Consider the following 24,522-nt stretch of genomic DNA (forward strand, 5'->3'; position numbering starts at 1 on the left):
TGTTGATCTAATAGAATATGATTCTGAAAATGTGTCAGAAGCCATAAGGTACAATAAGCACAAACTGAAAAAAGCCCATTATGAGAGCGAAAACAGAAAAACATTTAAAACAGTATTCAGTCTTACAACTTTCTGTATGTATTATATCGCTGGTTGCTGTTCTTTGCTATAATAATGAAGGCTTTGCATTATTTAGTAATAATACCATATAATACCACTGAAATAGACTCTTCACCTTTGATCCTAATTGTTAAGCTTTGTAAGACTTTCTGTTGTTTGTACCTTAGAGTTGTTGTGCCTTTCCACTTTGTCAGCATCTTTTTCTTTCTTCTTTTCCTCTTTTTTCCTGTCACGCTCTTTCTGCAGAAGAGAGAGAAAACAATACCAACAAAAATAAGAAATTCCATCAATACTTAGGACAGCTCCGTAAAAAAGGTAAATCAGATTTCAGACCAAAACGAGTTTGTAAACTTAAAATTGTATGCTTGCAACCTTATATTATTGTTTTATTTGAAAAGGTGAAACTTCTAGCAAAATACCAAGCAGTACTTTCAGAGGATATTCAGACATTTTACTCTGATAAAAAAAAAAAAATCACGGATAAAACAGAAAATTACTCAAAGGTATAGAGGAGGATTTTTACGAATTTTTGAAAAGACCTTCTCCACTTTAAAAAAAATTTGCATGCAAAACCTGAGAGGGAACGCCTATTACACGCATGCGAGAGCAAGCATGAGTCCATTTCTCCTTTTGCACGCTCCGTTTAAAAGTTCGTGTTTGCATCATTCATACAAGCTTACTTTCCAAAAGAAGATTTGCAATTTTTCCACCATGTCAGACTCACCACTGGTAAGTGAAAAAGGAGACGAGCACATAGGACAGCCTTACATAAACATATCACCAGACTGATAGACTGATGACAATTAGGAGGACCATTTATTTTGATGACCCACCCAAAAAAACAACATCCTCCACTATACCTTTAACTTGTGGAAGATTGAGGACGGAAAAGAAGGAGCCCTGGATGACACAGAGGTGGAACTACATGCACTAAAAAAGTATTAAAGCCATTATGACATTTCTGCCACCTAGACTGACAGGCTGGGCAAAGAGAACATTAGTCAGAGAAGCAACTAAGAGGCTTATTGTAATTCTAGAGGAGCTTAAGAGATCAACAGTTGACATAGAACAATCCAGGACAACTATTAGACATGAAGAAAAAAGCAATTTTTTAGAAAAAAAAAATCTCATTAGCAGTTTACTACAAATCATGTTGTGATGCAGTAAACGTGTAGAGATGGTTTAATCAGACGAGAACAAATTGGCTAAACTACTAATTGAAAAACCTATAATTCACACAACCCAGAAGACAACCTCCCTAGTGTGAAATATACTAGTGGGAGTACAATGGTGTGGAGAAGCTTTTCTACAGCAGAGACGGGTCTATTTCATGGTAAGACATATTAAGCTACAAGCAGAAAGTTCCTCAAAGAAACCCTGACATAAGAAGCCAAAGATGAACGTTCATCTGTCAGGATACAAGAAAAAAACCTACAGCCAGGGCTACAATGGAAGGGTTTTAACCAAAGCATTTTATGAGTGAAAGGCCAGGTCAAAGTTCAGACCTGAGTTCAAAGGATAATTTTGGGGGAAGGCTATGAAATAGATGTCTGAATACACTACATCTAGTTTGGCTGAGCTTGAACTATTAATAAAAAACTTGCATTAACTAGTAGACAGCTAAAAGACTTTCAGCTTTTTTAATTGTCGTCTCTCACTTATCTGGGACCTGGTCACAGGGGCGGCAGTCTCAGCAGCGACTCTCAGACTTCCCTCTCCCCAGACACCCCTCTATGGGACATGTAGTCCCTCCAGCGTGTCCTGATTGTCCACTGGGCCTCCTTTCAGTGGGAAGAACAACAGCCGGACGAGACGAGCAGGGGGCATTTGGAAAAGACGTCAGAGCCTCCTCTGCTGACTCTTCACATGTGGAGAGTTTATGACCATAGGTGAGGGTAGAAACATAGACTACCCATTAAATCAATTACTTTGCCTTTTTGCTCAGGTCTCTCTTCATCACAACTAACCAATGAAGCTATTGCATTATAGCAGCAGCCATCAATCCATCAATGGACCTCCCGCTCCGTTCTCTCCTCACCCGTGAACAGGATCACAAGATTCTTGAACTCCCACACTTGAAGCAGGGACTCCCCTCCAACCTGAATGGGGCATGCCACCTTTTTTTCTTGGACAGCTGACCTTCACCCTGTCTGCTTCACACTTGGATGCGAACCGCACGAGTGCATGCTGTAGGTCTTGGCAGGAGGGAGCCAGCAGAAACCACATAATCCACAAAAAGCAGGAATGAAATCGACCGGTCTCCAAACCAGACCCCTTCCGCCCCTCGGCTTTGCCTAGAAATTCTGTCTATAAATATTTTGAACAGGATTTGCAGCTTCAAATCCGGCTAAAAGAAGACTCTACAAAGTCAATGAAATGTGACATGTCAAAAGGTAAAAGGTTCATGGAACAAGGGCCAATTAATTTCCTTGTAAGACAGACTAAGTTACATGCAGAAAGGTAATTAAAAAAAATTGATATTCGAAAAGGGGGAGTGGCAGCCTAGTGGTTAGGGCATAGAGCTTGAAATCCTGAGGTTTTGAGTTTGAGCCCCACTCCAAAGACTGCCACTCTGGGTCCCTGAGCAAGACCCTTAATCCCCGCTGCTCCCTGGGCGCCACACAATGGCAGCCCACTGCTCCACAAGGGGATGGGTTAAATGCAGAGGTAAATTTCTCCAATGTGAGATCAATAAAATTTCTTTTTTATTATTATTATTATTGATTTGAAGTATTAAGATTATTGCTTATTTAATATATTCTAATTATACTTTTTAGAAAATTCTTCTACAAATCCATAATCCATTATCAGACTTGTGGCAAAAATGACACCATCCTCACCACTTGGATCATAATTAATGTGCACTGCTTTATAGGAAGGCAGAATGAAGGCACTTTTCTTCATCACCAACCCATTCGATGTCCATTATAACAGTGTGTAGGAGGACGCTGCGGTCTCCATCACAAAGGTTTGCTGTATATCATAGCTAGAACTAGATGCTTTTCCTTAATGTGATTTTAGTGCACTCACTGTGCAGATTTAATGTGCAGACATCATCCGGGGGGAGAAAGCTGATGTAGTGTTTCCAGGTTAATGCCTCTGTATGCTATGTTATGTGCAAATGAAGCTGTGCTGATTGCCAACAGGCTTTAGCTAATGATTGTCAGCAAGCCAAAGTGAAAGGCTGCAGTTTAGTGAGCGTAGCCTATAATCTTGCCATTATGGCGACAATAACTCTCCAATTCCCCTCCTCTCTATTTGCTGCCTAGTTGCTGGTATTTATTTGTGCGTAGACAGACATTTCTTTAGGGATCTCGTCAAACAGAGGTATGTAGTGATCAATATTTAAGAGGATGGAGATCACGTCAGACAGCGAGGGAATCTCCTTTGACTGCATCACAGGCTTTTATTTTTCAACCATGGAAAATAAAGGATGAAACAATAAAAAGTTAACAAGAACTTATGAAAACAATCATATGGGGGAAGTATCTAGTGGTGCCACCACTTGTTGTTTTTTTCTTTTAATATTCAGGTATTTCTCACGGGAAATAAATGGAAAAAAGAGACAGGCAGCTGAATTTGTCCCCAGAGAGAATTCCTCCCCTTAACAAAACACATTATTAAATTGGATAAATACAACCGGAATTAATACATAGTTTAGTTCTCAAATTATGTTTTCATTCACAAAGGGAAACAAACTATGAGCACTACAACTGGTTGTACCACCCTTGGTAGCAGAAAGCCTCATGCCATGGTTTCTCAATAGGATTTATGTCCTGACGTTGCCTAGGCCACATTTCTAAACCTTCTTAGTTTTTGTTATTACATTCAGAGTTGAGCTTCCTGGTGTGGCTTATAACACTGTCCTTTTTCATAACCCAAGTGCATCTGAGCTAAAGCCTAGTAACTGATTGCATTCTTCTTGAGCATTTTTTTTATATAAGCAGCAAATACGTTCTATCAATCATTGCAACTTGTCCAAGACCTTAACAAACAAAGTTGCCCAGATTATTCCACTATCACATTCAGCTGCCAGGATGATGTTCTTTTTGCAATGGTTATTACACTTTCCAAAAGGTCTAGTCTAGCTTACAGACCATAGTACAAAATATGTTGGAGATAATCATTAAGTGGAGTCCCATTTGTGTGTTGTGGCTTTGGGACGCTTACAGGAAAGCTATTCTAACCCCGTTTCTTCTTTTTGTCTAATAATGACCACATTAACTAAGGCCTTTCGCTACTGGATGAGATAAAGTAGTAGTTGATCTTGATTACATTACATTTTTTTCCTGCAGTTTTATCAGATTAGAACATAGTACTCTTCATGTTTTCAGTTAGGTCCTATAAATTAGTTTTAGAATTCTGGCAGTAATCAGATTTCCTTCCAGTTTCACTAAAAAAAGTGGTTAATTACTGAATACATACATTTTATTAAGCTGGTGAAGATTCTCTGTCATCCAGGTCATAGTCATTCCAAAAAAGCTTAAAAAACAATCCACTGGACTTTGTTTCCAAGTTTAAAGATGGCTTTTTCATTCAAAATATCAGAATTAGCATTGAGATCCAAGCTTTATAGAGTGGATCAAACAACACATTTTATTAAGCAGCAGGGTGTTACTTCTTCACACAGACTCCTCAATGATGCAAATTATCACAAAGTAATTATTATCAAAACTAAAAATATACATAGATTTGGACTTTTTTTAATGACTGAAAACAACTGCATGTGACAAAAGAAACGGAAATCCTCACAGTTTGCCAGCACTTTTCTAGCACATCTAATAGAGAGTTTGGGCTTATCAACTTCAAAGCTCTTTTCACTGCTCCAGGTCTCAGACTTCATTAACTAGGATCTAATGAAGCTAGGATTACCCAATTTGCTTGTGCAGCATCTGAAGCCCATTACACTCCTACATCTGATCATTACTAATAAAACAAAACTGCAGCAATGTCAGCACCGTTGCAATGTTGACTAACACCTCAATGCCAAAGTTTTTAATCAGTTCCTGTCTATTTAGCCAGCAGATGGCTCAATCCAAATACCTCAAATTATAGCTCCTACCCCTTCACCTTTTGTGGAACCAACAGTAAGAACACCATCTAGGGTAGGAAAGCTAAAGCACGTCCTTACTGGGCAGACACAAGCTGGCAAAATTGGGATTAGAGCTTTCCAGAAAAGAATTACAAAACCAAAAGTTAGAAAAATATGAAAGGATGAAGCTCTCCATGATAAAACCCAAAAAATGTACATGTACAGTACATGTTAAAAAAAATCATCTATCTTATAAAAATTCATTGTCTTTGCCAATAGGCAACCAAAGACCTGGCTAAACATCTTTCCGTTTCTCCTGCTTTAAAGGACAATCCTACTTGGTGTTATGTTATAAAAGATTCTGTTGACCTCAATATGCTTGAACTAAAGGAAACTGATACCGAAAGCCTATACTACCTCTCAACATCTGCTGATGGCAAAGGACTACAATATGTGTTAGTGAGCATCTAAGAAACAACATAGAACGATATATTAAGATGTGGTGTTGTTTTGGTCTATAGACAGTAAGTGGTGAAAATGTGCTTATGGCTACTTTAAATATATAAAGTGATAAATTGTTTTGGAGCATACAAACAATTAAAAGGAATGTGCATACGTGAGAGGAGAAAAATACTCAAGAAATCAAAAGAACCATCCTACAGTTAGGATAAAAAATAAGATAGGGATGAGGCCAACAGCAGCAATGTGTCAAATGGTGTAATTCAAAAGCTTTTGCACTTATTTGAATAACATTTTTTAATGGATCTGCAACAGGGCAGAAACAAAGGAGGCACCACTCAAACCTGTCAAGTTGTTGCGAAAGCCAACCCGTTTTTTTGTTCAGTAACCGAGCAAATTATAAAATAACTTTAAAAAGCAATAAGTAGGGATACAACAATCCACATGTTTTCACTTCTGATCCAATTCTAATACTTAAATTTGGTTATCTGTAGATCCTATACTACTACTACCTATATACAGTAATGCTTTTCTTATACCAAAGTTCTGTTTGCTTTCATATTATAATAATAACTGTATTATATGTATGAATTTACACATGAATATTGAGATTACCATGTCAGAAAATTCCATCAGTTTAAATTCCATCCTGTAAACAAAGTAAGGGATCAAAATGACCGTATTAATTAAATAAAAAACAGATGACCATAAAAAGGAAAACTTCCCTGCTGTTCAAGAGATTTCAACCTAAATTATATTTATTTTGGAACTGACTAGATACATTTCCTAACAAATTGAAAGCATAATTTCCTTCAATATCAGAACCGATACGAATATTAATATAAGGTCTGTACATCTCTAGCAGGAAGATGAAATTACATTGGTTTTGCTAGGGTAGCTTAAGCCTTCATTTTGACTTAATTTAAGCTAGTTCTTGCAGAATCCTTAAGTTTGCACCCTGAAATACATATTTCTGAAGAATCAGATAATCCTACAGGTTTTTTTTCCCTTCCTCCACATTGTGAGGAAAAGCTGCCTATTTGGATGAAGATTCAGAAAGTTGGACTAAGGATACGTGTGAACTCTGAATCCCTTCTATGTCTAACTTTGCAAAGACACCAACAAAGAAGAACTTAAAGAAATATTCTGCACTAGCACAGCAAAAAATATAGAAGAAACCCACACCTCTGATCTGGTCTTGTCAGCCTGGGAGGACGGCGAGGTGGAAGGAGCGGTCGCTTCAGCTTTCTGTTGGAAGACACAAGAAGACAAGAAAATGAAATTAAAATAAAAAGAGACAGAACATTAAGATAGGCATGGAAAAGGGCATGGTGGGGATAGAAAAGGGAAGCTGTGAGAGCACTCAGTTAATTAGGAATAAAGGAGGATTTTCTCTCACACGGAGTGAATCTCAAGTCCTAAAAATTACACAGAGAACAGACAGCCTTTATTAGCCTGCTGTTGACCCCTGAAAAAGACCAGGAGCATAGCTGGACCTTTATTCTGCAATGCTGCCTGTTTCACCCAAGCAATAGATTTCTGACTTCTTAAATTGTTTTAGAGCAGGAAAGAGAAACCAGATGGTAAAAGATCCTCAAAGCGAACAACACAGGAAATCCCCAAGAGTTTCTCTACAAACTTCATCACAGAGCATCTGGCGAGTTTAACAATTTAGTCAGTTATACTTAGTTCATTAATCTAAGAGGAAGAATATCACTTGGAACAGAAATCCTAACAGGAGTAGTTTTTTTTTTTTTTCTAATGTGTAATTATTCATAAATGTGACACAGATGCTGTTCTCCAATAGCCTCGCCACCAACAGCACAGAAAAATACACAGCTGTAAGAAAAAATTAAAAATATCAAATGTAGCAATATTATAGCAAAGGGCTGCTGATCAAATGTACTTAATGAACTGATCTTCATCCGAATTGTTTTATTGTCGATTTGCTGCATATAGGGGTGTGTTACTGTCAATCTGGGAAGGTTTTAAGACTATTCATCATTATACGGACATAAAGACTCTCCTTAAATGGAAAACATTTAATTTTCCCAGGATTGGACATTCATTCAGGCCACTGAATGCTTAGAAGCCGGTTTTGTTTTTTGTTTTTTTTTGGGGGGGGAATGTGTAATACTGGAGACAGAACAGATGTATACAAATTGTATTTTGAAATAAGGATTTTATTTTTTGGTCTAAAATCTATACAAAGGAAAATTATATTAGTCATTCAGTCTCATCAGCTGATAGATTAATTCAAATATATTTAAAAGATATTTGTAGCAGTTAAAGATAACTGATGTGAAAGTAAAAATGAATCAGGGTATTTCAATGACCCAGATCTCAACCTGGTTTAAATTGTGTTGTGGGACTGTTTGAGCTTCGCTGAACTAAAGGAGCATTATTTACAAATTAACAAAAGGTCATTTTTAAGATTCTGAGGAGGGAAAACATGATGAGAAGGTCAGAGTTCAGAATAAGAGCAGAATAGGTCAAATTTAGAATAGGTAGCGATTGTTCATCTTTAAAAAGTAAAATCTTAGTAAAAAAAAAAAAAAAAGCCTAGACTAAAAATAAAAAAAACATATGAAACCTTACCGATTCTGATGGAGGCAGCCCACAAGGTCAGTTATTGTGCTAAGAAAGCTCCTTTATGTCTTGAACTTTACAAAGCTCAGTATGTGGCTCTGCACCAACAGGCATATGAATAAAGGATATGGAGGAATAACTAAAGACTTCAGGGAGAGCCAGAAAGAACAAAGCAAGGAAAGGTTCATTTTAATTTCTCCATTTGCATGCACAACACTTTCATGTTCAGGACACTTAGGAGACTTCAAACCAACAAAGTGAAAAGCTCTGCTAATGCTTTCAACGGCCTACTGCCCACAAAATCCGTCATAAAAGCAGGTGAGCCACAAGAAATGAAAGCGAAACCATCATTACTGCCATCCTCAATCTGTCAACATGACCCACACTGATCCACTCCCATCAGCTTCTTCAACGCAGAATGTCCTACAGCTTTTCTGTTGACAGTTAACAGATTTAACTTAGTACTTCTGATGCAACCATGCCCTTGTCTGTATCTCCTACTTATTTATGTTTTACCGTCTGTTTGCTCCATTTCTCTGCATCGCAGCTTCCCAGGAGATTTTCGCCTCGTCTTGCTTAAGCTTCTCTTCTCAACCTCTGAAGTGACGCTTTTAGAAATGCTATGAGAGTTGTAAGGTCAGAATAGTGTGGAATAGAAAGCCATGAAAAAAAGAAAAGCATTTCATCCTATTTTCTAGAATGTGCCACATTTTTATTAGATATTTAAAAGAAATTTAAAATGCAAATCTGAGATGAACTAGGCTGAGTTAGTAGCTGTTAAGCCATAGACCTGTCAGGTTTGTTTATCTGGATACAACATTTTTTGATATTTTACTTACTGCAGTTTATTCAGCTTACCTTAAAAATATATATATATTGAGAAATGCTGCAATGCATTCTCTGCATTCACAATGTTTCATTCTTTTTTATAGTTGCTTTTTAAATCTTTATAGATTGTAAACCTCCTCTTTCTGTAGTGTAAAATGTGCAGCAATGTCTGCTGCTGCTGTTGGTGTTTGTGCCTTAAAACTCATTGCATCACTTTTTTTGATGAAAAAATAGAAATTGGTCCCTCAGACTGATACTATAAAATGGTAAAACAAGTTTTATAGCATTATACAACTCTGGGGCTTTTCCAATAAGCCTTTAAGCCTTTGCTCTGCTCTCTTTACAGATTCCTCCAGACCGATTATGACCAAACAGCTCTGAACGACGCATTTTGGTTTGGGTGAAACTTAAAAGCACAAACCAAATAAGACAAGCATTCAAATTTCTAATGAATGTCCCCCAAAAACATGCTAATGTTTTACAGTAATTTCTTAGCTTATTACACCACCTCTTAAGCCAGGTAAAGGATACTTTGCTCTGTGGTTTATAATGGAAGGAACATGATATAGGATATTCAGTGGTTTAGCAATCGAATGTCTTATAAACTCAGCCTGAAGACTAACTCTATTGCTGCAGATAAAGAATACAAAAACATCTCTTTGCCTCTAATGCTAAAACCAGACAAAGGGAAAAAACATTTCCAAAAATAGCTGATCTAACAAACTCTACCTACTGCCATCCTCTCCTCTCTAAACCACCTCAGGCAGAAAACTAATGCTGACTACTAAAGGCAGGACAGAGGAGTGTTTTCATCTTTCTTCATTTACATCCTCCTCCCTCATCAACTGTTAAGGCATCAAAAGACGTCTTGCTCTCATTGCCTGTGGTGGTGAATTCAGAACATTTTCTGCTCCCTTCACTGATTCTGTTGAGGTCTTTAAGGGTCCCCCCCCTCTCCATTAAAGCCGCCTCCTCCTCCTCCTCGGACTTTAGCGCTGCAGGAGACGTAAGCCCAGCTTTAAACATGCAAAGACGGGCCGCTGAGGATGATAAAGAGAAATAGGCTGGAAGAGGAGAGGCGTGAGTGAAGGGGAATGAGACAGTAGGGGAATAAGAAGAGTGTAGAGAACAAGAGGACTGCTAGGACGAATTAGGACTTAGATCACTGAAAGGAAAAAAGAAAATGGTTTTACAGCCATAAAATCAAAGTGGATGCTCTGTTACCTTTCATTGGCATTTAGTATTAGAACTGGATAGATTGGCATTGTTTAAAATCAGATAACCTTTATATATACACAATAAAAGTCATCTCAAGGGACTTTGCAAAATATAAAAAAATGAAGTCACTTCCAATTGCGAAGAAATGCACAATAAAGAGTTCACAGCAATCCAATCCAATCATATAGAGATTAGAGGTGGTCACACACATTTTAATCTGATTTTAAATATAATCCAAGGCAGTCTGATTCAGTTTCTTCATTTATTGCTAAATAAGAAGCAGCAAACTGCCATACTGTGCTCCCCTGTAGAAGCAGATGGTTGCATCCATTTATTGAAGTGGAAACTAAGAGACAATAAATCCTCCAAACCAACACTGACTAGGGACCCATAGGGCTAATCAAAGGTAGTACTGTACAAACCAGCAATAAGCTGTAAAGTAAATTAGTACACCCCGTTATTTTCTAAGGTAACAGAACCACCTACAGCAACAATAAGGCTCATTTAGGCTCAACCTAGAATTTTAATCGAAGGGAGGTTTGAACTACAACTAGGACATTGCAAGTCAATAAGAACAGGAGCTCCTAGTTGTCTTTGAAGAGCATCCTTGCATTATTGGTCAAGAACTTTTAATTAAGCCGCTCCAGAAAAGTTCACGTTTGTAAGCTGCAGGTAAGGAGGAGAAAATATGCTGATTCAAACTTTCCTCCTGTGCTTCCTCAAGTACTCTCAGTCATCTGAAGAACATGCTTTAAGCTGCAGGTGTGGCCTACCTTTGATTCACTGCCACTCACTGTAACCTACAGAGGGACCTCAATGACACTTGTTAACTTAGCAGCGTTACAATTAAATGAAGTCCAGTGGGTTTATATCTGGAGGCTGGTAAACGTAATGGATGGGTTTTTGTAACTTGCTTTGGTCTGAAGTTGCCTCAGGCTCTGCAGCTGGAGATTATCCATAGTGAATGCTGTAAAACCTCAACTTTAGCTCCTAGGAAGACAGTGAGTATCATGACACAAACAAATTAGACCAACTTAAAAGTACGGAAAGCCAAAAGTGTCCAGTACTTTAAAAAGTCCTTAGAATGGTGTTCACAAATAGGAAAATTGTAAAATTTCCGTAGTGTTAAAGATAAAAAAATATCTTGTCTTAATGAATATGCAATTTATTACAGAAAAATATCTTTAGAATTGCCTTTTTATTTAATCCTTTACTACCAAAGCATTGCTTGATTAGCAGACTGACATCTCAGTAGTTCAGCGGCAATGCATCTATAAGCCTGTAGCCTATCTTCCTGATTTTACTTCGGGTCAGAAGTTCCCACGCTGTTCGGCTGGTGTGAAATTTTTAACGGGCCCGAGCTACCAAACTATCAAAACATTCTATTCAATATGTATTCTGTGGATACTTAGAAGCGACCGGAATCCAGCTCAACTCAGACACCAATGCCAACTCCATGTAAGATGAAAAAGGAAAAAACATAAACCTTATTCAGTACGAGCACGAGGTACGAGGTCAGGCAGAAGAGCTGCAATTCTGTGGTTTGGCCACAGGTGGCAGTAGCATTAGGAAACTCTGTAATGCTTCTTTTTCTTGTATTAATTACTGGTAAATAATAGATAGATTAATAGATTATGAATCAAACTCCATCACCATGGTTATCGGTAGAGTAAAGAAAACATTGTTTAGCTTACATATCAATTGCTGTGCTGTTTAATCAATAAGAAGCTCGGGTGTATTATATATGACACAATTATATGCTGTACTAAGCATTGGAAGCAAAAGAGTAACACAAAAAAGTAAACATGTACAAAATAACAAATTTGGACCAATAAAATATGCTGAAATATGTATTTGGAACAATTCCATTATTAAAATGAGGAAATAAAATACCATAAATCACTTTTTTACTCTGGTACAGTAATTCATTTTTCTGTTAGCCTTATTGTCTTGAACATGTTATCGGAAGGAAAACTAAAATAACAAAAGTATGAGGAGATTAGAGGGTAAAGGAGGGAGGAGGAAAGTAAGGGAGGGGGTCAAAGGAAAAAGGAGACAGATGTCAATCGTCTTTAAATGCAAAATTTGAAAAACTAATGACAGAATACCATGGCTGGATAAAAACATAAGATTATCTTTTCCCAGGCCTAGTCAAGGCTTTCAGCTGGCCTGTCCACAAACGTCACTGTATGGCAGTTAAAAAGGCAGCCAAGGCTGCACACATGGCAGGACAGTCCTATGACTAACACAGAAATATAAGGTTGAGAATAAGCAAACTCCTCCCTGCGGCATCATTGCTGCTCCCTTTTGACGTTTTTAGGCCAATCGGTGGAGTCATCACAGAGGGTTTGCAAGATGCACACTCATTCAACTTCTACTGAAATAAGACCAACAACACACACAGATGCACACCTACTAATTCACCCATGACAGAGCAATGAACTGGCACTACAGGAGCAGAGGAAAAGGAGAGCATGCACTCATGTACTTCAAGGTCCTATTATCCGTTATACTGTAACTATTTATTAATTGTGCACTAAAACATGAAGTGAACATAAAACATAGATGCATGGTTTACAGACAGCATAAAATATCTTTAAAATATAGATTCACAATTCAAGACGAAAGAAAAAAAAAATCCTCCCCCTCTGTTCAGGGATGGTTTCATCACCCAGCCTTAGTAGCAACCTTTTCAGAAAAACGGTCAAAGCGCGGCCCATCTGATTTTATGGTTACAAAACCAGAATAATTGAGAATTTGCGCGGGCAACATAAACAGCACTAATACTCTGTCCATGATTAATATCTATGAGCTTTGTTTAAGAACTGAAAAAGAAGTTAATTAACTTTTAATACATTCCACTGCATCTTCTGTCCGTCCAAAAGTCATGAGTTGTTTGAGCTGAAACAATACTTTGGATATAAAGGACATTAATTGACTACTTACTGTTATACTGCAGTTTTTGTTTTTACCATTTATATAATAAATCACAATAAGGTTTTATTTTTATGTGCATTTAATCTCACCTTTTACAGATTAAAAAAAATCCTTTAACATTAAGATGAAGTGAACAGATTATTTTCTAAACTCAACAAAAATAAAACCACCTGAGATATTTTTCTGTTTCCGAAGCAACTACAGCTCAGAGTCACAGTAGTCTGGCTTCTCCTCTCCCTTTACCATCTGTGGGGAAACTACTTAAAGTGATAAAGAGTTTCTTTTAATAATTAATTTGCATATAAAAGAAGAGCCCACTGTGTGGGCAACAGCAACAGATCTTGAATCACAGTCTGGCTGCTGGCGATGCCTCAGAAAAAACAAGAGAGGACAAGAAGGAGAAAACGGGAGATTTCTCTGATTGTCTGCATCAATATTACAGCCTTTGGTGAGCTCCATCTAAAACCTTGCCAGCTAGCTCTTTGTTTTCCCTTTCCTTCATATTGAGAGTCTGGCAGCAAAAATTATAATTAAAATATTTTTAATTAAGTATGATTTAATTGCAGGGTTGTGTGTTAAATAAAAATTTAAAATTTGCTACCGTTACATGATTGTTTTTCTTCATTTGGATGTATATTTACTACTACACAAAAAATGTTTTAATAAACCCATAAACTGATTAAAACTAAATGAATAATTTCCCCATCATTTTCAGTTCTAAAAATAACCTCACAAAATGATGCTGCCACTACCATGCTTTATTGTATGAATATAAGTACAGCTAAAAAATGTAAAAAAAAAAAGTTAAAAATTTTTAATTCCCATTTCCAAAAGTTAAAAGTCATTCATAACATGAGCATTACAATATTTAATGCCTTAACTGTATTTGTTAAGGCATTAAATATTTTGACGATTATGAAAATCCAAAATTTAGTGTTTCAGAAATGTTGAATATTACTTTTGATTGATAAAAAAAGAGTCAGGCTTCTGAAAATCATATACATTTTTATGCACAAATTTTATTTCTGCCACATGTCAGAAAAACCCAATACCTTATTTAACCTGCTCCTGCTAATGACAGACCACGTCTTACTCCCTATTAACAACTTTTAGTTTGTAATTGTACCGGGCCTAAATTGGAGGCAACCAGACATTTGCTCAGTTTTTCTGAAAACATGTAAACACCCATCCAGGAGTCTGTCATTTCTGTCAACTCACATTAGAGCCATCTGTAGTTGGACTGCTGATGTTTTCAAACACCTGGAGGTCCATCATCCTGAGCACATTCAGGCAGAAGAAAATCAGTGAGCCACCTGTCGTTCTCCTGGGTCGTTTCAGTCTGTTGTTTGGTATAGGTTTTGTGTTTGGCTATTTAAATCATGATGAGACTGGTCGTACAACCTCAGTGAGATAAGTTCCAGGATACAGTTGTAGATGCTCTAGAGCTGAACAGTACTCTTTTCCTTCTGTAAAGTGTTTGCTTTTCTGGGGGCGACAGGGTCGACAGTGGTGTCGGGTGTAGGAGTTTGCCCTGAAATCGAAGGGTTGACAGTTCAACCCCCGGCTCCGGGTTTCAGTGTTGTTGTGTCCTTGGGCAAGACACTTCACCTGCATTGTCTGCTGATGGGGGTCAGAGGGCCCGGTGGCGCCAGTGTACGGCAGCCTTGCTTCTGTCAGTGTGCCCCAGGGCAGCTTTGGCTACAGTGTAGCTTGCCACCATCAGTGTGTGAGTGTGTGCGTGAATGACTGAATGTAGTGTAAAGTGCTTTGGTCAAATCTCCTGACTTGAAAAAGCGCTATACAAGTACAGGCCATTTACCATTTCTGTTTTAACAAAGATGGCTGTCCAAAGTTGGAAAATTTTACTTATCAAAGGTGTGTCTTCAATTCTCGAGGTGCAAGTGTACCACTTAATCTTGCTCAGAGCTACTGGCTCTCCTGTGCTACTTTATGATGTTGCTGTTTGATTTCTCTGATGTGGGAGATCAAACAGTCCTCGCTGCGCTTGGGCCATATAAAAAAAAGATGCTCAGGTTTGGTTTAGGTGTACTCTCTTTGGGATGGACTAGTTGTTGTTTTTCAGGTTTTGAACCAGGAAAACTAAGCAGAGCCCGGTTGCCGGACACTCCCACTACATGCACACAATAACACTCTAGAAGGCGACTAAGAAAACATGTACGTAAACATAATTACTTAGTTTGTATAAGGACCTTGAGACAAAGGTCACACACACATGTCCAATAGTTTTTTATTAAAAAGATAAAATGTATTCTACCACAAATCCACGTTTATTTTTAAAACAACCTTGCTGATTAGAAACATTATAGGCTCCAGCAATCCAAAGACTACGTACTGTTATTCAGTCCTAATGTGTGTAATTATTATTTGTGTTATTATTATTTTTTTTTATTATGTTTTACAACCAAAGCATATTTAAATTCCTTTTAGGGTGTCAGTGCTATACAGTCATGTTTGCATTGAAGAAATTACCTGAATAAAACATGGAGAAGTGTCAGAATAATAGATTTCAAAAAAATTTTAGAAGATTTATATCTTTTTTCCATTTTTCCTGATTGATTTAATCAATCCTGTAATGTATCCATATTGATTGGGTATGCTTTATACATACACATGTTTTTGTTAATGTATTGCATAAATAACCTACAGCATATTTCGTACTAAAATATTTTCATTTTAGTATTTTGGTTCTTCCCTATGTTTTATTTTTGTGTTTATATCTGCTGTATTTTCCTTTTTCTGGTACGATTCCTGCACCTTGTTAAGTATGTTGAATGTGTGGACACAAGGAAAAGTAGATACGGGAAACTGCAACTCATGGGGATCCAAGCAAACAAAAAGAAATATCAGCAAATCCCCACAAGGAATAATTTAGTAAACTTTAGTAAATTAAAAAGTGAGAAAAAGTTGAATTCTACAACATAAAATGAATTATTTCAAGCCAAAAGTGGCTTGAAATAATTCAAAGTATTAAAGGGCTTGCACCCCTCCGCAATTTCTTAGTTTCCTTTTCTATTGTACAGGACATGTTGCAGGCCGACATGACTTATGCATGTCACGGGTCAGAATCAACTAAAGGTATCAGACTACGGCTGTGCTTTGACGCAGCTTGGTTTTGTGCCGAGAAATACCTGCCTGCCTAGAATTACCTCCCAAAAAAACTCAAAAAAACCAAAACTCAGCGACAGAATAAATGCTTGAAGGGGGGGAAAAAAAGAGCATTTCTGCCATTCACCATGTTATTATAGTCATTCAGGAAGTTATGAATGATGAAGAATTATAAATATCAAGCTGTATATTTGGAGTTTCAAAATATAATATGAGTCAGTTTTTGCTCAGTGGGGTGAGAGATTTTCAACAAAGGAGGAGACATAAAAGCTAAAGGGAAAGAAAAAGTTGTCGTTTTGCATAAGGATGATTTCTGTCCTCTACAGATTCTGGCCTCAAACAACCCATCAGCTACCAGTGCAGAGCAGGTTACATAAAACTGCCTCCAACCACTGAAGCTGTAACAATAACATGCACTGACTGAAAATGGAGAATAAAACACGTGCTGATGATACTCACTGAAGCTGCAGCCAGGGCCTCCTGGTCGTAGTACTTCTTCCTCTCATATTTGTCGCGGATGAACACTTCAACAGCTCTAAAGTTTGGAGTTAAGGATACTTTTTTAAATAAAAAACAGTCAGATATCATACTTAAAAATAAACGTTTTATCCCAAAAATGTCAACAAGCTGTGAGAACCAGGACACAAGACAAAGGTATGTTAGTATATTGGTATTGAATGAGGTATATTTGTTTTTGGAGCGCTGTCCCTCCAGTATAGGTACAGGCATCCTGTCTAAAAACATTAGATAGGTTTAGAAACCTGTTAATAGCATAATTTTATCTTAGACTTCTCTTTTCACAAAACGTATGGTGTCAGACAGAATCAAAATGGCTTGCAGATGTGGAACACGCCGTAATCCAAAATCCATTCTTGCTCAGTAAATAGTTATTCCTAATTGGAATTTGGTCTACACTACTTGATTGCTACTCTAGGGTAGATGTTTCTAACCTCTTAGTTTTTGACCCAAAAAATGGTACCAGAGTCGACTAATGACGCAAATTAATGGGGAAGTATACAACCTCATAAAAATCTATTAGTCACATGTAAAATAATAATTAGAAACTGGCATCAGCAACCAAAGTAACTGGTTGTGTCTATTTCCAAAGAACAGTTTATATCTTTAAGTATTTTAACATAAATGTTTATCATTTAGTTTAATTTCTATAGCTAATCAAAATATTATAAGCTGGAATATCAATGACCTCAAGTTTGGCATCAATCCCTTTTGGAAATCAACACACTAGGGCACATTTAAAGCTCCCACTCCCTGAACCTGGACTTTCTAATTGTATAATTGTTGGACTGTCAAATGCTAAGGACGATACCTGCTACAATGCAGCAGCCACTAAAACTAGGACTGATAGTTGCCAAAAAATTCATTGGAGTCCTCCACACCTCCTTACTTTAAAAAAAACAGGCAGCTGATGCCTATAATACCATGAGACTTCATAAGGAATACATAGGTAGTTTTTCCAAGTATCTGGAATCCTTTCTTGAAACATGTTGGTAAAACCAATATAGGCTGAACTGAATTTTAATTCTAAAAACTCTTCCCTCTCTGAACTTTTTTTACTTTGTATTCTTATATACCATATATATATATATATATATATATATATATATGGAAATGTTTTTGTTTGTTGATGTTTCTATCTGCATTCCTTGACATGCTGCAAGTCAATCTAAACTTATCTGTTAGTCTCTTTTATGCTATAAAAAAATAAATAATAAAAACAAATAAAAAATAAATAGCTTGATTAAAAATAGCAGCAGTTTCTAAATGGAAATATGTAATTTTGCATCTCGGTATTGTGTTATAAGAAGACAGGCAACTGGAAGTGGATGCAAATAAAGCCTAAGGTGGTGCATTTTGGGTGGAAGATAAATAATTTACATATTACAATAACAGCTGAAAATATTTCAAGACTTATTTGAACAACTGTGTCACATTCAAAACAAAGTATGGGGGGGGGACTGCTGAGATTTGGTCATGGAACCATTTACTGTTTAAACTTGGACAACCGGCACTGTAAACATGTGAAAGCTATTCCACCCCATCGGTTGACCACCCACACTGTGTTGCCTTTTTTGCAAAGAGGAGCGGAAACAACAGAGCAGATAGGATGCAATCCACAGCCCCACTCAGAATCATAGTGGGATACCACGAGCTGAATGGCGGGACTGTTACGGGAAATGGAGGATGCTCCAATATTGAGGCATTGAAACAATGTTTTCCACCACCTGGAGAAAAAAAATATTTTAAAAACTATGGAGAAAGGTAAGTGATAATTTTCACATGGACAAAAAGTGTTAAGCCTGATATTCTTATTAGTTAGGATAAGGCCGTACTACCAACAACTATGCAATAAATGGAGATCAATGCTCTGCATAGAGCTCAGCACTTAGCCGCAGTCTCCATCTGATTATATACGCACTGCTGACTGTTAAAAAAACATAAGATTTTTAATATTGCTAGCAGCTGGGAACAAATCCTGCTCATGAAGGTGCTCAGACAAAGAGATCAGCAGTTGAAGGTCTCAGCATAAACAAAACAAACACAGCTTGAATAATACTGAATACATACATCTCAGTTCAAAGAGTCCTAACCTTCTGATTTTAAAGAAGCTTATAATGGTGCATGCTGTGTAAAATAAAACAAAGCTTATTTCTAAGTGTTGATATATTATTTTATATTTCAGAGGTCAAAAGGAATTTTCTTAGCCTTGGTCTAAAGTTACAGCATATATTTATGTTGACTACACAATCACTTAAACAAGCAGATTTTCTTTTTTAAAGTCCAGCATGTTGTGGTGAGAGGAAGAAACAAACATGCACAGAATCGCACACGTCGAGGCGGTCGCTCTGTTAATCTTGGGCCTGTTATCTGCAGCTCTCAGCCAGCACCGCCGCTGTCAGAACAACTAATGGACTTCAAAAAGAATGAAGAGCGATGACCACCCGCACAAATGGGCTCTGCCAGATCCCAGATACTGTATTAGACCCACATTTTGCACACAGAGTTTATTTATTTCTGTCTGCTGATGGAAATATGAGAGTATGCAGTTATTGTCATGCCTTTTATCACAAAGGAGGGCAAACTGAAGTCTACTGTTACATCGCTGTAGACACAGATGCAGCTGGAGGGGTCCGGGGAAAAACAATGAAGCTGATGGGTTGAATGAATGAATAAACTTACAAATTCAGCACTATGTATAATTAATGATCTATAGACTTGGAATGATTTGTATTATTTATTAATGGAAATGATTACGAGTGCAAAGATGAACTAAATAGGAATAGTGGTAACATTTTTTTTGATATTTCAGAACATAGCTTTAATTTGGCTTCACCTGCTCAGTAAAATAGATCAACCTTTTTACATATTTTCCAGTTGAGATTTCAGGCTCACCAAAAAAAAAAAAAAAAGAGAATCAAGTGAAGCTAAAAATCCTCGCTTGTTTCAAGAAGAGGGGGCATGTAGGAAACTGACAATGTTCCTGAACACGAAAGCAAATCTATGACAAAGAGGCCAAAAAAGGAAAGAATGGGAGTGCTAAGTGCAAAGCTCAGACCTTAATCTGATGGAAATTATGTGATGCGATATAACGACAGTTGTGTGGAAAAAACAGAACTCTTAAACTGTCTGTCACGATAGTAAAACAATTAATAATATGAATAGTATTTGTAGTAAAAATGTAAAGGAGTTCGATAACTTCCACTTCAATGGTTGTTTGTTTTCCATCCATCTCCCGCTTATTACTTAATACTGGACGACTAAATGTTTCCCTCCTGTGCATCCATCTTCGCTCAAACCTCCTTTCTTGTTTCCTCAGAACATGCCAGAGTTAAGTCATGCATCAGGCACTGGCCAGAAAAATTATCTCATGCTGTTACGTACCAGAGCGTCACACGGAAGCCCGGTGGGGATTAGCAAGTCTGTGAAATGGGTGTCGAAATTTTAAAAAAGATGGAATTGTTTTAGAAGCTGAAAGAGACAGCGGCAGGACGGGAGCGCTTTGGATTTCAGCCAAATGACCGACAACCTGTACGTGCTGTTATGCAGTTACAACTTCTGTTACCGCCTCGGGCTTCCTGACAATCTACTATCACTGGAGGGCTTAATCACCAAATTAAATCCAAAAAGTAAGTGCACCTACAACAGTAAGAATTGCATAGCTGTGCAACAGCACAAAAGAGAAAATACCTTAGTCGATCAAAGACTGTTTGGGTTGTGTGGTGATGCAATAAAAAAAATGTCTCGAAACAACAATGTTTTTTGTAATATTCTCTGGGTCATCTGATCTTCCAGCAAAATGTTTTATAGTGAAAGGCCTTAAAGAACAAAGCAATGATCTAAAAGACTGATAAACTTATCCAAAAAAACAATCTGTTTCTTTAAAACCAGATAATAGGAGTTACTAATGCTAAATAGACATCTTTTTCTGCACCCCTGGGGTGTACTTACTTTTTCCACATACATGTTTTCTATTTACTAACAAACAGTGTGGAATATGTAATGTGGTTAGGTTGAAATTATTCTAAAGTCATTCTCTGACATGTATAATTCTGCAATGGAGAGGTGCTGTGCTTTCATTTTACCATGACCGTGGGAGGACTTTTATTTTATTAATGAAAATATCATTTGTATTATGATGTTATGCGTGAATGAATATTATATGGCAAATCAGTGGAAGGATACTGATCCGTCTGCGGCCTCCTGAAGTTCTCTGGTAGGTGGGCTTCGTACAGCTGGCGAGCTCTGGTGTTGCCCATGTCCACCATACTCTGCAAAAAAAGGAAGAAATTTAATTAAGAATTACAAGCAAGAAATAAAAAAACAATGTAATAGGCAGGGAGGCAACTGGTAAAAGACTCGGCCCAGAGCACAGCGGGTTCTTTCACTCATCACATTTGCATTCAACTCATTTTGCCCGCCGACTCCTTTGCATGCATGCACAGACACAGTAAAGGACACAGTGGCTGTATGCAACAAGGCTAAATTAAGAGGAGCGTGATGGATGGGTTGATGATAGGAGAAATGGAGGAGACAGAGTCGGAATAATCAGGCATCCAGAATTAATTAGTCACTGAATACAGTGATTAACATTCTAAGTGAGACCCTTTCCTACTCACACACAGCTGACAGAGAGAGGCTAATCCAAAGTACTTTAGCGCACACACATGCAGCAAACAGTTCTATTTATTAACAACTGCATGATTTGGAAAAGTACTGGCATCCTCGTAAGAGTGAGACAGATGCACACACAGGATCTTTGATCTGGAGCTTAATAAAGCACAACGCATCACATGTGGCCAACAATACTCTTATTACCTTCTGTCCTCATGGTGGTGTAGGGATAACCCTTAGTATAAAAATAAACCCTTAAATCATAGAGGAACTTCTTGACTTTAGTTAATAATTTCTCCTCTCATTTTAGGCAGCTCTTAGCTGTTCTGCTTCAGTAAAGCTTTTGTTTAGTGCTTCAAGGGAAACTACGCGAGTCATTTTCAAAGGCCACGAGTTCTTTCATTAAATCCCTATTGCATCTGCTCTACCTCTGGAAATGAATACACCACATTTCTTACTTGACGAAGAAAAGTGAGTCCACTTTAGCTAAAGGACAGCGTACAACACTTGAATGAAGCTGTAAAAGCAGATAGACGGACATTTTTCCTATTATGGGTTATGGGTGTGGGTCTGTCTGTGTCTATATACCTGAATCTGCTCAGGTGTCCACTGGTCCAGATTGACAGATTTGACTCTGGAGATGTGGACTCCAAGGTTCCGATGGATTCCAGCACAGCGGATACACATGAACACGCCCAGGTTCCATGATGCCCATCGAGGACCTTTATGAGAGAAGAAACAAGAGAAAATAAAATACTTCCACTTTAAATATAAATTAAAATGTTAAGTCTTCTAGGAGGTCAGGTCTTTCTGTTCACAACAGAACAAACGTATAGGACTCTTACACACTAACAAATATTTGTTAATTATTGACACCACTCTCTCAAATTGATGATCTCATTTGAGCAGAAGAATGTGCATTAAAATAGCTTCAACTCTGGGCAAACCTGCCAACAAAAAAGAGCTGGCTCCAATGGCAACTAATATCACCTTTTAGCAAATTCAAATGGGACACGCATGCAGCAATTAAATTGTAGTCTACTGCTATGTCAAACTGTGCAGCTTCTCTGTGCACAATTTGGAGATGTGGGTGCTAAAACCCCGAGATAGGAGATCTACTGCAATGGTAGTTAAAAAAGGCTATGGAAAAAATAATAAATTCTGAATAGATTCTCATTAATCCATATAGCAAAAGATCAGTTTTTTAAAAATACATTTTCCACCATCGCCCATTAACTATTACTTTATTGATTTGTTGTAGACTGTTAAAATAATAAGTATCAATACGTTTCATACCTCCACAGTCAGGTAATTTGGGTAACAGCTAAAGAAAAATAAATATTATATATATTATTATATTACTCCAGCAATACAATTTGACATTAGATCAGATTGGATCGAAAAGAATGGGTTGGAAATCTTGAAAATCAGAATCAAATTGATTCTTGAGATTTGAAACGATACTCAGATCTAGCAGATTCCTGTATGCAAGTTGTCTAAAAAATGTAATTTAAAAGACAATGCAAAGCAGCAACTAAAAGGTAAAATCTATTTTGTAGCTTAAACAGTGGCTGGAGTTTCCTGCAGGGAAAACTCTGTGACATGCAAACCCTTCAAACATTAATATAAGATCTCTACAGAGGTCTTGTAAATGTTTAAAACCCAAAAAAACTGTTATCTTTTATCACACATAATGCGAGACTTGCGTTTATTAACATGTCTTTCACCATCTTATTGCTGCAAGAAGGATTTTATTCCAGCCAATTAACTCAACTAAAAGAGATTTTACAATGAAGAATGGGATGTTCTTCATTTCTTTACACTTGATCAAAGCATATGTGATTATAAAAGGCAAAATAAAACCAGAAATGCTTCCCCTCTGGTTTCTACACACAATAAAAAAAATCTATGTAAATAAAATATCTTATTCATTTGTGACTAAGCACTACAAAGTATTTAAAGATTATTTTTTAAGGCATCTAAAGATTTCCTGCTTTAACTAGATGCTGCTTGCCTTCTCACATTTACCTGATAAATAATGTCTGTAATTAAACGCTGCTGTGTTTGAAGACCAAAGGCTTCACATAAAAGAAAAGTGCTTTGCGTTTTTTAAACCTGCCAAATGTTTTGAAGCTTAAATACATAGAAAAATATGCCATATTATTCATTTAATGTGCTACATGTTGACCTTAAACATATTCTTCTACAGTGAAAGAGTTGGCTTAAACTCCAACCAGTTGTCGCAGCTGGAAACTGCAGCGGGGAATTTTAAGTGCTTTATTTTAGAAACTCAATGCATATGGCCGCAAAGTATTAACTTAGATTTGTGAAACTGTTTCAACTGTTTCCAGAGAAATATGTCAGTGAAATGCCAAAGCCACCATGAGGAAAGAGACAGAAAATTACCCAGGCTCTGCCATATCTCTATGGGGATGAATTGGAGATGGCACAGAAATGACAGTGAAATTATTCTAATGGGCTGGTGGCTAGAATCCCTCTTCAGCACTCATGCTCTATCCCTGACCAGAACATGAAGCCTGCTCGCGACTTTAAACACATAAAGTGCAACGGCTTAACTTTTATGGATCCATGCTACATAATAGTGGTGCAGGAAGCCCAGCGTGCTTGCTTGGTTTTACTAAGAGCATCAGTGTGCTAATGCAGTGGCACTAATGCGCTACATAGCCTGAGGGGGCATTAAGGCAGCTGAATGAGTGTTAAGCCTAAAATCATGCAGCTCAGCCATTGCAAGCTGGACTCTATCTGTTAGAAATCTATCAGCATCCATCAGACTTTTTTTTGTTTGCTCTTAAATCCCTTTTTCCCAAAGATATTCAAAAATAGAGTCTGATTGGAATAATTAAGAAAAAGAAGCCAAGCTTGGACCTGCTCATCTGATCTACTTGGGGAAAGTGTGGTACTAAAGCTGAAAAATGACCTTGACAAATTATTCAAATAAAAATATGGCAAATGGATTCGAATAGAACAGAATAGGCCTTTACTGTGTAAGAGCAGGAAAATGTAGGTGCATCAGTTTGTCTTCATTATTTTATCTCTTCACAATATTCTAATTTCTAAAGAAC

General features: G+C 37.3%; 1 protein-coding gene across 1 annotated transcript in view; it reads right to left on the reverse strand.

Annotated features, from left to right (window-relative positions):
- Window positions 1-24,522, reverse strand: part of smap1 (small ArfGAP 1) — a 91,400-nt gene that overhangs the window by 52,429 nt on the left and 14,449 nt on the right. The window contains exons 2-6 of the mRNA XM_015369963.1: window positions 22,028-22,161; window positions 21,011-21,096; window positions 16,769-16,844; window positions 6,797-6,859; window positions 283-360 (exon numbers count right to left, since the gene is read on the reverse strand). Coding sequence (XP_015225449.1) covers window positions 283-360; window positions 6,797-6,859; window positions 16,769-16,844; window positions 21,011-21,096; window positions 22,028-22,161 — 437 coding nt within the window. The remainder of the gene's footprint in view (window positions 1-282; window positions 361-6,796; window positions 6,860-16,768; window positions 16,845-21,010; window positions 21,097-22,027; window positions 22,162-24,522) is intronic.

This window comes from Cyprinodon variegatus, unplaced genomic scaffold, assembly GCF_000732505.1.
Source record: "Cyprinodon variegatus isolate N-32 unplaced genomic scaffold, C_variegatus-1.0 Scaffold40, whole genome shotgun sequence".
Lineage (NCBI taxonomy): Eukaryota > Metazoa > Chordata > Actinopteri > Cyprinodontiformes > Cyprinodontidae > Cyprinodon > Cyprinodon variegatus.